The 12,860-nt window shown below is 39.9% G+C and overlaps 1 protein-coding gene across 1 annotated transcript in view; it reads right to left on the bottom strand.

The window, feature by feature from the left end:
• Window positions 1-1,259: 1,259 nt before the first annotated feature.
• The window catches only part of BZW2 (basic leucine zipper and W2 domains 2), a 56,219-nt gene continuing 44,618 nt past the window's right edge, over window positions 1,260-12,860 (bottom strand). The window contains exons 10-12 of the mRNA XM_071429118.1: window positions 9,843-9,981; window positions 3,320-3,442; window positions 1,260-1,716 (exon numbers count right to left, since the gene is read on the bottom strand). Of these exons, the coding sequence (XP_071285219.1) occupies window positions 1,688-1,716; window positions 3,320-3,442; window positions 9,843-9,981 (291 nt within the window). The 3' untranslated portion in view covers window positions 1,260-1,687. The remainder of the gene's footprint in view (window positions 1,717-3,319; window positions 3,443-9,842; window positions 9,982-12,860) is intronic.

Here is a 12,860-nt window from a genome sequence, read left to right as displayed (position 1 = left end):
TGCAGCTGCAGTGTGCTGGGGGGCACAGGGGCAGCAGGCACCCCAGATCTGCTGCCCTTGGCCTCACAGTGCCTCTTGCAGCCAATGATTTGTGTCTCCAGCAGATGGCCCAGCCAGCCCGCAGCCAGCCGTGCCTAGCTCTCCCTGGCAGGCTCAGCGCAGGGAAATGGGATTGTGATCTCTGCGCACTACTTGAGACTGGCACCTTCAAAATCAGCCCAAGTTTAAGATTATACAGAAAAGTGGTTTTATGTACACCAAACTAAATATTCATTAGTACCTCAGGAAACAGCAAATTTGAATTTAAGACATTTTTAGCAATAGTGGCTGCCTATCAGTGACTCAGTACTACCACGTCACAGCTGCAGAGTTTTGTGCATGTGTTTTCATGCCCAGAAAATTTATTTTCTGCAATAACAAGGACCAAAATGGAAAGTATGCAGCTAATGCATCAGTTCTGCTTTTTAATGTGACTGGCTCCGGTCTTCTCAAACTTACTGGAAATATCACCATGACATATTTCCCCTTCCAAAAATCAATACCTGTTGGGAAAATAAATGCTCTACTGGATGGAAAGCTGGCACTCAACAGCACTTGATTTCCACTTGCTGTTTACAGTAAAGCTAGATACATACTGAGAATCATCTGTAGTTTATATGAAGTGTTGACTTTCCCTCAGAAAAATCTGTACTATCTGCTAGCTTACTGGTTTCTAATGACAAAATACAACACTTCATTAACTGATTATGCCCTGTGCTGCTTTTCTCCTGTAAGAATACAAGCCTGGCTTTTCTAAACCTGATGTAAATAAATTTCAGATTTCACATATAATGACTTCTAGTCATGCATGTTTTGAAGCTCATTCTTCTAAAATGAGACAACTTCTCTTTCTAAATTCAGCAATCACCAATAACTGACTGTAGTTTGCAATGAGCAGGACGTATTATTCTATATATCATTTGCATAAACTGTACCTGTAAAATTGGGATTCCACAGATTTGTTCCTGTATATCATCTTTGAATTAAGGAACAGAATGAATCAATATTTGCTATGAAATATGTTTAATCTGTCTAAAATTGTATGTAAGGATAGGAATAAAGATTTGGCAGTGATCCCTATACCAGTTAACTACAGCTGCTGATTTTTTTGAGGAAGAAGTACGAAAATGGTCTGTTGGCATACCTGTGGAATTTTTACTTGAAGAATCCTAAAAACTTTGGCAAGCCACAACTTTACATACACACTAATACCACAAAACTAAGATATAAAAGCCATTTATTCAAAAAAATGTGGTGGTGTCAAATCACATACACAAGCCAATATTGAGCTACAAACACAGACCAAACAGTTCTATAAACAGAAATTGGAGTGTTCATATACCATAGTACCTGAAAAAGACCGTTAATAAAAAGGAGTCCATAAGTATTTCATTTCACTTTTTCTACATGGCTCCTTGCTGAATGTCTTTGCCTAAGTTAGTGTACACTGAGCCAGAGGTAGAGTCCCAAGTAAAGCATCTAATGCCTCAGGGCTCCATTAAAAACCTTTATTCTTCTAAACAAAAGGAAAGTCTAGTCTATAGTTTTCTGTATGACACTGAAGTAAAGCCTCTTTGCTTGAACAGTACGGCATTCCCAAGCGCATTTGGCATTAACCTAGATTGAGACTGTGCTGTGTGGAACCACCTCAGTTCTCCTCCCCTTCAGACTCCGACTCTGCAAGAGAAGAGAGTGAAACACTTCATGTAGGCTGCACAAGGACACTGATGTGAGTAATTATATAAAAATAACAAGATATCCTTCCAAAACGAAAATTTTCACCATGCCTAGTACTTCCTAGGAAAGGCTGATAGATCAGAGAAAACAAAAAAGAAACACACAGCTTCAGGAGATGAAGGTTTACTCTGCTGCTCTCCATGGTGGAGCTCTTCATTTACAGATCTGTCACTAAAATTTTCACCATGTTGCTATGAATGATTCTGGTCCTCATCTACAGAGCCACAATGTGTACTGGAGCTGAGTTTAATAAAGGATCAGCATTATTTGCTCACTCTTCTAATCTCTATGAGTAGACTGTACTACTCTCATCCAGGAAGCACCCTTGAAACTATTTGATTTGCAAATATCAATCCGCATCACCATCCAGCTTATCCAGAAAGGCTACCCTACAGGAGGTATGAAACATGTACAAATCAATTTTTTAAATGATTTTTATGGCATAAGATAAAGTTCATTTAGTAATAGAAGCAAAAGAAGTAACCTAGAAGCAGGAATACACATGCTTGTTTTGTAACCTAAAGCTGCTTTGCATCATATTATATTTCTGTGCTCACCTGACAGGAAAGGGCTCACTGCCAACAAACATTACAGCACAGATCAGATTTCTGAGGGCAAACATGGGCTGCGTGTTTTTACAGAAACATTTTGTCTCCGTTTGTACTGGACTTTGTAATTAAGGACATCTGGCAGAGGGGACATGCAGGAAAGGATAAAAATAAAGAGCAGCCAAGGCATACAAGCAGAAAATTTTTTAGAAAAGCTTAATTTGACCAAGCTTGCCCATCCAAAATCTAAGTGTGAAAGCAGCTGCCATTTTTATACTGCCACCTGAACATGTGAATTGCTGCTAAGTTTTATCTGTTCCTAGTGCATATTTCCTCCAAGTTTATAAAATAAATTACATTAAATGGATGCAAATGGACCCAAATAATTCTATCCATATCTATTACACATGGATGCACCTTCCCAACTGATGGGGAATTTTTTTTTTCTATGCAAAGAAAGGTAACTTATTCAGTAGAAGTATTTTCTTATCAAGAACATGAGGAAAACCAAGTTAGGGACTAAAGAAACTAGTCCCCCTTCTAAAGAACCATTTTAAAGCAGCAAATACAGACCACATAATGTTAACCTGACCATTCAGCTAAAGCCAGTTTCAAAAGCCAGGGTGCAGGAAAGCTCATGCTCTGTGCCATTGAACATGACAACAGCAAAAAAGGCACTGAGACAGAAAACTGGCTGCAGGTGTTAGCACCAAGGGACTCAATGCTGCCACCAGTGCAGAGTTCCTCCCTGCAGAAGCTGAAAGAGTTTATCTATAGACAAGTGGTACCCAGTGAATAAAAGGACTTCACAGGGACACCATAATCACTGAAAAAGCAGCAAGTGTTGCTAGGCTTATCCATTCCTGGAAACAATTGAGATGGTCATGCCTGCTGTTTTGAGTCCTGAATACTTCATATCCTGGTGCAACTAAAATGTGAAGAAAAATCATTTGTTTTGCAAAGAGACTACCATAGTTCTTCAAATGAACCCATACCTTCTTCAGCATTTTGCAGCCACTCCACAAATTTCTTCATCTGGTCAAGAAAAACACTTTTGCCTTTAGCAACATGTGCTTCTTTATACCACTTGAGGATAGCTTCTTCACTCAGAACATCAGCTGAAATACAGATCAGTGTTTGTAAAAAAAAATGTATTTTTTAGAGATTAGCAGATTTTGAACATGAGAGGACAAAGATTTTTTTAAAGGCAGCATACAGCTAATATGATTGCAGTGGAACAAGCTTTGCATGATCTATATTAGGCTTCAAATACAGAATATTTGATGCATATAATGGGTTCCAGATGCAATAAAATGTGTAATGTATTAGGCTTAAAATAAAGTATCAAATATTGTGCTTCTGTCAAGAAGAGTTCTTTCTTCATCTGTTTTAAATATACCACATAAGATTGCTGGATAAAAGAAATATAATAATCAGCCTGCACATCTTGGAAGCTACCGCAATAAGAATTACCATGCTTTTTCTTGCTGTTGTATCACAGAATTGTGCATGGTTCTAGAAGTCTGAAGTGACAGATACCTCCTGACTGAACATTTAAGAGACAGTCAGTAGGGATTTTCTGCAATTATTTTTCCCTAAAGGTCTTATATTGTTTTTAGCTAATAAGTTTTAAGGTCACTATTCTGACCACCCATTTTAAGGGACTGGCTTGGAGGGACAGCACAGCTGACATTTTTATGTCAAGAATCAGGAACAAAATAGCTGTCAGTGAAGAGATGTGAGGCTGAGTACAATTCAGAATAAAGAAATACTAATAAATAGCAAGGACACTTATTGTTACCAACATATGCAAATTTAGGTCTAGTAACAGACCTCTAGCCCCAGGACAAAGCTCCTGTGATCCAGCCAAGCCAAGTATCTCAGTAATTGATGGCAGTAAAGGCAAAATCTGGGATCCACAATGGCATTTTGGCAGTTATGTAATACAAGAGGCAAGAACAAACAACAACATCAACAAGAACAAAAAAATCAAACTGTATTTGTTCTATAAAAAGACTAAAGACAGCTTTCTACACCTCATTAAAATTTCCATTCTTTTTGTCTTTGAACAAACTACCCTCCCTGCCCAAAATCAACACATTTATGTACTTCACTGCTTCCCTCAGCTTCTTGGTGCTGTCCCACCCACTGGGTATTTGCTTGCCAAGGCACCAACCCTGACCATCACCTTCTGCTTCAGCCTAAAGTTTGAGCAGATGTGGCAGGGAAGGGAAGAAGACAAACTGAAATAAATGACACTAAAACCCCAAAGCATCTGATCAAATGAGACAGAGGAGACACATTTCACATATGCTGTTGAATAATACACAGATGGAAGCAACCAGGAATACATTTGAACTTAATCAAAACTATTCCAAGACATTCAACAGTAACTGAATGTGAAATCTCCTTGAAAATTAGGAATTTAGTAAGAGTGTGTGACTGGAAATTACCTTGTCTCTCAGGAACTTTTCCAAAATAAAACCTCTTCTGCAGTTTACTGCAGCTGACAGTAATGCTGAGAAAATGCAGGGAAAAGGGGACTGAGCTGGCTCTAGGCTTTTTTCCATATATATAAATTGTACTTGGGGAACCTACAAGAGGGACCAAAGAATTCCACCATCTTCCTGAAATCACAACTTGCCACACTGAACTTTTTCTCCAATGTTTCAGAAACGCTGGAGAGAAGAAAGAGGTTTTGAACATGTTGCATTAACTACTTGCTGGTAGTCCTCAATAGCAGCTCAAAGGCATTACAGTATTTCATGAATCTGGATTTTAATTTAGCAAACCTGAAAATACTTCACATGGATTCACAAACCTGAAGTTTAATGTAAAAGTGCATGTGAAAAGATTACTTTTACCTCAGAGTCCTGAGGTTCACACAACTATATCTGCAAAATTACTCAGGGTATGGCACATAGGACAGGCAAAGAAAATCAGGAGAGATTTTAGAAAAAAAAAAAAAAACAACCAAAAAAACTAAAGTAGAGCAACCCTGTCCTGAGCTCAAGCTCTGGGGCACTGTGGACATTCACAAGTATGAAGCTGTTGTATAGAAGTGCTGAAGCCCATTGCTTCATGACAGGTGACATTTTGATACTGTGCAAGGAAGCACCTTCAGGTAGGAACATAGCTCAGTTCAAAAGTAATAGGACTCAAGTCTGGTTTTTGTCTTTATTTTGATTTGAATCCCGTAAGCTCAATGGTTTTGTGGCCAAAAGGGAGAGTGGAATTTCTCCCTCCCTTCCCAAAACCCCCATCTGATAAAAGCAGCATGCACTCTCACTGTGTGCCTCAAAGATTAAAACATTCTCAAGTCTGAAAGACTTGAGAAAAATTTGCCTGTATTCAACTCCATGGCAATAAACCTCCTACCCAAACAGAGAAGAACAAAATGCCCTGAACTACAAAAAGGGCAACTGCAATGCTCTTTTAATTTCTCAGAAATGTTATGTGTAATACATTCATGCCTCCAGTGCTCTTAAGGGATGGCATTCTCCCACCTGCACAGAGATGCTCAATTCAACAATCATGCAGGGCAGGGTATAGTTAATCATACCTCTAAGTTGCTTTGAAGCAGTGGGAAGGGAAAATGGAAGGAGGAGGAAGGGAAAATGGAAGGAGGATGAAGGGAATGACTCATTTTGTATATATATAGTTATTCCTCATTAAAGTTGATTATAGATATATTTTAATGGCTGAAGCTGAGCACTGCAGTTTGTGGGCGTGTGCACATCATTCTCACTGCAGTCCCAGGTGATGTCAGCCCCAGAGAGCTGCTTTTCCTGCAGGTGCAGCCAACTGCCACTCAAACCACCCACGAGCAGAGCCTCCAGGGATGTCCCTCATGAAAGGGAGAAGCTGCAGAGCACAGAGACTGAACAGCCCAGTCTCTTTTCTTCAGGGTTAACTGGAAAGTTACTTGAAGTTCAGGTCTCAGCTTTGCACTCAATCACCCGGTTCAAAGGAATTCCTGCTTTTAACTCAAACCACATACCCACGGGCAGTAAAGGGAAAAGCACACCCTGGCAGCTGCCAACACAGTCAATCAATCTGCAAAATTCAATTCTACGGCAGCTAACTCAGCTGGGAACACAGATCCTTCAGACAAGGCTTCTTTCAATGCAAGGAAAGTCACCCACAGTACAGTTAAGGCCCTTCTGGTTTGTTTTGGGTTTTTCCCAGGAAAATTTTGCATCAAGTACCACAAAAAGTACTTGAATAATTAAGATATTTAAAGATAATTGTAATCCATCAAAAAACAAAACCCCTGTATGAAGTGAAACTTCAAGATTCCTTTCTTCCAAGTGTTCCCTGCAGAATTTGAGAATCTCTGTCAGTCTGCATCATTTGGTTGCTGTATCTCTGTACTGCAAAAGAATATCTCTGAGGTCTAATTATGCCTCAAACCAGAGTCCTACTTCATATGCACTTGCAATCAGTTATTACTTGTACTTTGTAAATGTTGTCTTGAATTCAAATGAAAAAGTACAGAGGCTTTGTGTTTGCCATTCAAAGGGTGAAATTCTGATCTTCATGAAAGGAGCAATCATTAATTTCAACAGTGTCAAGATTTCACAACTGAAATTTCAAGGATATACACAAACTAAAGGAAAGGGGTCAACAGGTGAATATGATATATAGCATGTATTCCAATAACAACAGTGCTTATTTTACCAACAGTGAAGGGACACACTGCAACACAGAAGGAACTAGCAAACAACACACATCTTACAATGCAAGCAAGGAAGCCAGCAAACTTACTGAGTGCCACTCAGAATTCAGCAATTCTTATTCTGCAGCTGGCTTTTAGATCTTGGTCAAAATGCAGCTGTTTGATAAACAATTGTACTGGCTTAAAGTGAAAACCAGAGAAGCAACATCATAGCTGGTGATCAGTATAGAACTGCACAGGTTATTTTTCTCTATACTATCTCAGGAACACAAGGGTAGAGTAATAATAATAATAATAATGTTAACAAGCTTTAACCAACTACAGAACTGTTTTTGCAAATTATACCTACAAGCCAGTAAGAAGCTGCTGCTACTTAATGGAAAATAGGGCTTGGGTTTACACTGGGGAAAAAATGGATGCTCTGTCTTGTTTAGAGACAGAACAGGAAATTTTAAAAAATCAACACCACAGACTTTCAAGATCTTCTAGGTGCTAATGAGCCCCAGCTGTCAACATGTTTAGGTATTAACAGGTAATTCACAGGAAAGTAATCCAAGGGCTATTTTATGATGGAAATATGGAAAGCATTGAGATGCAAGATGTTGGACATCCTGATGAGAGTAGTCATGGCACTAAATTAGTCAAAGCGTGACTGGCATTAGGTGCCTATCATCACTGCTGACTATTTTTATGCCCAGGAAGCACTCCCACCTCATAATGAGTAACAAGCAACAAACTGAATGTGGATTCATGCTGGTACAAAGCTGCATTTTTATCTGCCCATTCAGATATTCAGATACCTTTATTTGTCACTAGATGAAGTTCATTAGGGACCCTGAAACCTCTCCAGACTTTGTGCATGTTACACTTAAGAACAACAGAAAGGGGAAGAGGGGTGTCTGCTGCTCCCTCACCACTGACACAGCCAAAACCAGCCTTAGAGGCTTTTTAACTCGGCTATTAGGAAACAGAAGATACATTGTAACTGGGAAGTTATCTAAATAAAGCACATGTCTACAAAAAGACTCCATGGCTTGTTTTTAGTGGATAGATACAAACTGGGCAGAAGGAAAGGGTGAAATCTACCAGCACTGAAACAAAGAAGAGGAAGACAGCATAGCACTGCACAAACCACACCATGAGCCACTAAAGCTCAACAGAATCATGTAAAAGAAACAGGAATTGAAAGCCTAGTGCTCCCAGAATCTTCCCTGGTTGACAAAGTAGCATGTCCTCACCTAATGGACACTGTTAACTCCAAAGCTGCCAAAACCAGACAGAACTGATGCATCCAGCACCCAGAAGGGCCCTATGGCAGTGGCTGTAGGGTCAGGCAAACAGTTGCCAGCAGGCAGCAGGTTTGTCAAACAGGGCAGATCCAGCTTCAGCCTAAACAGGGCCAGAAAGGGCTGGCAGCTGTGCTTCCACATGACTGCATCAGATGGCAGAGGCAGGTGCTTCCACATGCCTGCCCTAGGTATTCCAGGCAGGAATACAGGCACAGCACATATTGGACAGACCATACAGTAGCTCCAAACACTCCTCGAGACATCATGTGAATACTAAACAGTATTGAGGCACCTGTATGCTGAGGCTGAAGTTGTCTCAGCCCTCCACACAAATCTGCCCAAGTAATCTCCTGAGTCAGAACAAGAGCACGTGGGGTGAGCAGAGCAGATGGGAACTAGACTCTTCAAGCATATTAAGTTTAATATTCAATTCAGTGATTTATTTTCTTTTTGATTTTAGAATGCTTTGGAATTTCAGGACTGCTCTTGCAGGCTAACACAGTAATGAATCTACAAAAAATCTGAAAGCAATCCTACACAAGACTATTTCTGGCTTGACCATCAGTTATGCTCTAAGTGCACAGCAATTACGCCTCTCATTCACCATGTCCAAAGCAAATGTTCTTTTCCAAAGAAAACTGAATCAAATGACTGCTGCAGCTTGCAGGTTCAAGTTGTTCTATGGTTATTAATAGTATTTACAAACTATAGAATTTGAGGGCAGAAGGACAAGGTGCATTGCTTTTTCATTTATCATGGATGCCACACTATATTGAAAGAAGGACAGAAATAAATCCACATGACTCACTTCCTTCTGCCTTCTGAAACCATGAAATTATTGTAACAGTTGGAACTCATTTGCCTTGAACATGTACCTGGACTCAACAGGGTGAACAAAGATCAACATTAGGTTTCTACTCCTGCTGATTTTTCTTCTCCAACTATTTATAGCAAGAACAAACTGTTTGGCACCCACCCATCACATGCGGTGCAAGACCATTAGTCTCTATGACAACCTGATCAGAATAAACTTGTGAAGAAGTCAATTCCACAATAAAAATGAAATCCATCAAAACTATAGCACCTGCAAAAAATTGGCAGGAAAAGAAGAATAAGAAAAGCTCCTTCTGGCAGGGAGTGAGTAAAAAAAACCTCCAACTCCAAACCCCTGAAAAATCTTCCTGCTAGGAGGGTTTGTACTCTCAAGGTTTCTTAAAACCAAGCTCTGATCTGTTGAAATCTGCCAGAAATTTATAGAAATGTCTTCCTAGAACTGATTGTATGCAAGGACTAAACTGCATTTGAAATGACTGGACAGTGCTTGATCCTGCTCACACTTCTTGAATGGGATGAAAGCAACAGAGGGAGACAAGGGCTTGTTTTGGCTTTTCCTGCTGCCACACACTCCTTTGTATACTCAAAGCACAAAGTATTCCAGAGTTCAACACCAACACAGCCTTCTCATATGCACTGCTTGGTTCAACATCATGAGAGAGTGGTTGACACTGAGAATCCAAGCACAGAGTACAACAGTGGATTCTACACTTTTACCTTTATAAAAGAGTACCACTATCTTCTGAAAGGCTTTCATGAAGTGGATGTTGTCATAACAGTACTCCTGCACCTTCTGGAGTAGGATCAACTCTGACTGGCCTTGAGTGCTGAACACAGCAAGTAGGGGGGCATATTGCTGAAAGGAAGAGAGGGTAAAAAATAAAATGCATGTCAGTATACTTCAACTTTTTTAGAATAAACATCACAAATTTTATCCCTGAAAGTGTTTCACTGAAACCTTAGATTTACTTGCACACTGCATTTTCTAAAACACATACAATGCATATACACAAATATCCATGATTTTCTGTAGCATGTCCTGCATGCCTAAAGCTAAAATTCAGTACCACATAGTCACTGAATTCTGTAAAATCAATTTATAAAGCCCACAATCTGGCATTACTTCTGTCATACATTTCACAATGCAGCATTCTGTTCATTCAGGAGTGATGCTTTACAGATGTTCACAATGTAAGACATCCCAGGATGAAATACATGAAAAAAGTCTCTAGTTTCACAGGGGTTTTAGAAGTCCCAGGAAACCGAAATAAAGGAAATTATTCCAAGTTAACTGTGATCAACTGTCCTTATTTTTTCTCATTATCACAATTAGGAATATCATGACAGCCTTTGGTAAACAGCAACATTTTCCAAGCACAGTATTAACTGCTCATGTTACTCTGACAAGACAGTAGTGATACATTTCATAGTCTTTTTTTAGTGTTTATTAATATCATAAAAATAAAGCAAAAACTTACTTGTTATGCAATTTTCCCCTCTTATTTCAGATCTTAAAACTAAAAATTACACTGAAGGACCCTATCTTTCCTTAAAAGCTAGTGTTTATATCCATATCTCTCCAATTTCCTGTCATCTTAGCCTCTGATGAGTTCAGCTAAAACTACAATCTTAAGATAATATTAAGAGCATTTTTCAAAGATGAAGTTTAATTACCTTTGATCTTCAGAGACCTTAGCCAAATATACATTGCATATTACTATTTCATCTGCTCTTGCACTAATCAGCCTTTCTTCCAAGTTTTCAGTAACCCCCAGTTTGGCATTTTCCAGCTGGACTTGCAATGGCCTGAGATCACAGAGTTGTGGTCTGAGTGACCAGGGCTACTGCTGGTCTTAGTCAGGTGACAAACCACCCATAGCACTGATGGGCATGTTTACAAGTACACTTCAGCACCTCTCCACAAAGGGCTAATCCTGAGGGTTTTATCCAATATGGTCCATGGAAATAGTTAGTAAAACACATGAAAATCAACTGAAATTGGAAAGGTTGTTCCAAAATGGGTTTTTCAATAATTATCAGCTGTTTAAGTGAGCATGAAATCACAACAGCCACAAGCGGCTCAGCAGGCTGACGGTATTTAGTACTTTTGGAAGAAACTCCCTTAAAACAGCTAGATATAGCTAACACCAGAGGCCAGGTTTTTCCACTCCTGGCAGGTATAGCCACATCTTTACAAACAACATCAGTGCTTTGGTTAGAGCACTGAAAAACTTGTGCAGGCTGTGAGTAGCTCTTTTTCCCCTTTTAGCCCTTGTAGCATTGAGCTAATCCTACAATTTAGGCAAATTGTAGGAAGGCAGGGCAATATACAGTGCAGATGGTTTATTTAATACCCTCAGCAGAACTCACCCCCATCCACATGTTTGTGAAGTGCTGCTGTCTATAAACATTAATAAAAATGCTAGGTTTTCAGTTTGGAAGTAAATTGTCTTCATTTTGCCACATCTGACTTTATCCCCTTCACATTCCTCCCTCACTTCTCAACTGGTACAGGCTCACAGTTATGAGTTTTACAGATGTCTAAATGACTAAGGAACCTTCTTATTGCTGGCTGAACAAGTGGCATTACTTTCCATTTGAATCATGTTAGGGATCAGGGGGTCAGCACCCACACTGATGTGAAGTTCACCAGAACCCTGCCTGCAGTGAGAATTGTCTGAAAGATTCTCCTCACTCATGGAGAACATCTCTTCTCTGCATTGGAGGAGGCCAAGGCACTAAGATCCTCCAGTGTCACAGTGAGGTTACTGGGACAATGAGGAGCTTATTCTGTGAGATCCAGGGTTGAACAGCTTGCCCTGTCTCCTCATGAGGTCAGCTCCTGCTGGTCCTGCCATATGGATGGCACACATGACTTTAACTGCACTGCCCAAGTATGCTGGCTCATGGCTGCCCATCTCAACCCTGCTATTAGGTAGCCACCCATCCAGCAAGGCTTTTTAAGATCTGTGAACTAAGTCAATACTCTATGTTCTGACCCATCTCATCTTTCCACGAGGGGTGCCTTGTGTACAACTTACTGAAAGAATCTGGTAAGTTAGAGACTGGTTAGAGACAGATGTGAAAGCTCTGGCAAAGTGGTTTGTGAAAGTTACCTGTCATACAAGAATGGGGCCACACAAGAATAAATCCCACCATCTGACATGTAACAGATCAAGTATGTATTCATACACAGCCCAAACACAGCACCAGGTCAAAGCAACTCCCTGACTCTTTCCTGGGACATTGACACACAGCAGGGCACAGAACTGAGCTCTGTACCATCCTAACACTGTTAATCCACTTTCTGGAGTTGGCTCATACACTGAGGTAGCTGAGAGCCCTAAGAGAAGGATCCAAGATCTGTCTCTACCTATCCTAAGAGGAAGGAAGTGAAAAATGCTGTTTCATTTTTTAAGACTGAACTGTAAAGAAGCAGCTATCAAAGTCTAAATTTCTATTTCTATTGCTTCTGTTAAAATCCTACCCCAAGTGCAAATAGTAAATACCTCATACAAATTTTCCTCTGTTTTTAGAAAGTGGATGTACCTAGAAAGATGCCTATCTTATACAGGCAAGATGCCTTACCTAATTCATTGGGGTGATGCATAGGACTGAACATGCAGTCAACAGGATTTGTACAAAGCCAGCTATGTTTCTCTTTTCCCAGAGTTCAAATATTCCAGAAAGTGTTTGTTAATTTGCCCTGCAGTACTAGACAATAAATCTCAATGG

The sequence above is a fragment of the Agelaius tricolor genome, unplaced genomic scaffold (assembly GCF_023055355.1).
Source record: "Agelaius tricolor isolate 1412-34295 unplaced genomic scaffold, bAgeTri1.0.p SCAF_6, whole genome shotgun sequence".
NCBI lineage: Eukaryota > Metazoa > Chordata > Aves > Passeriformes > Icteridae > Agelaius > Agelaius tricolor.
The sequence above is the reverse complement of the archived record's forward strand: the minus strand, read 5'-3'. Positions and strand labels throughout refer to the sequence as shown.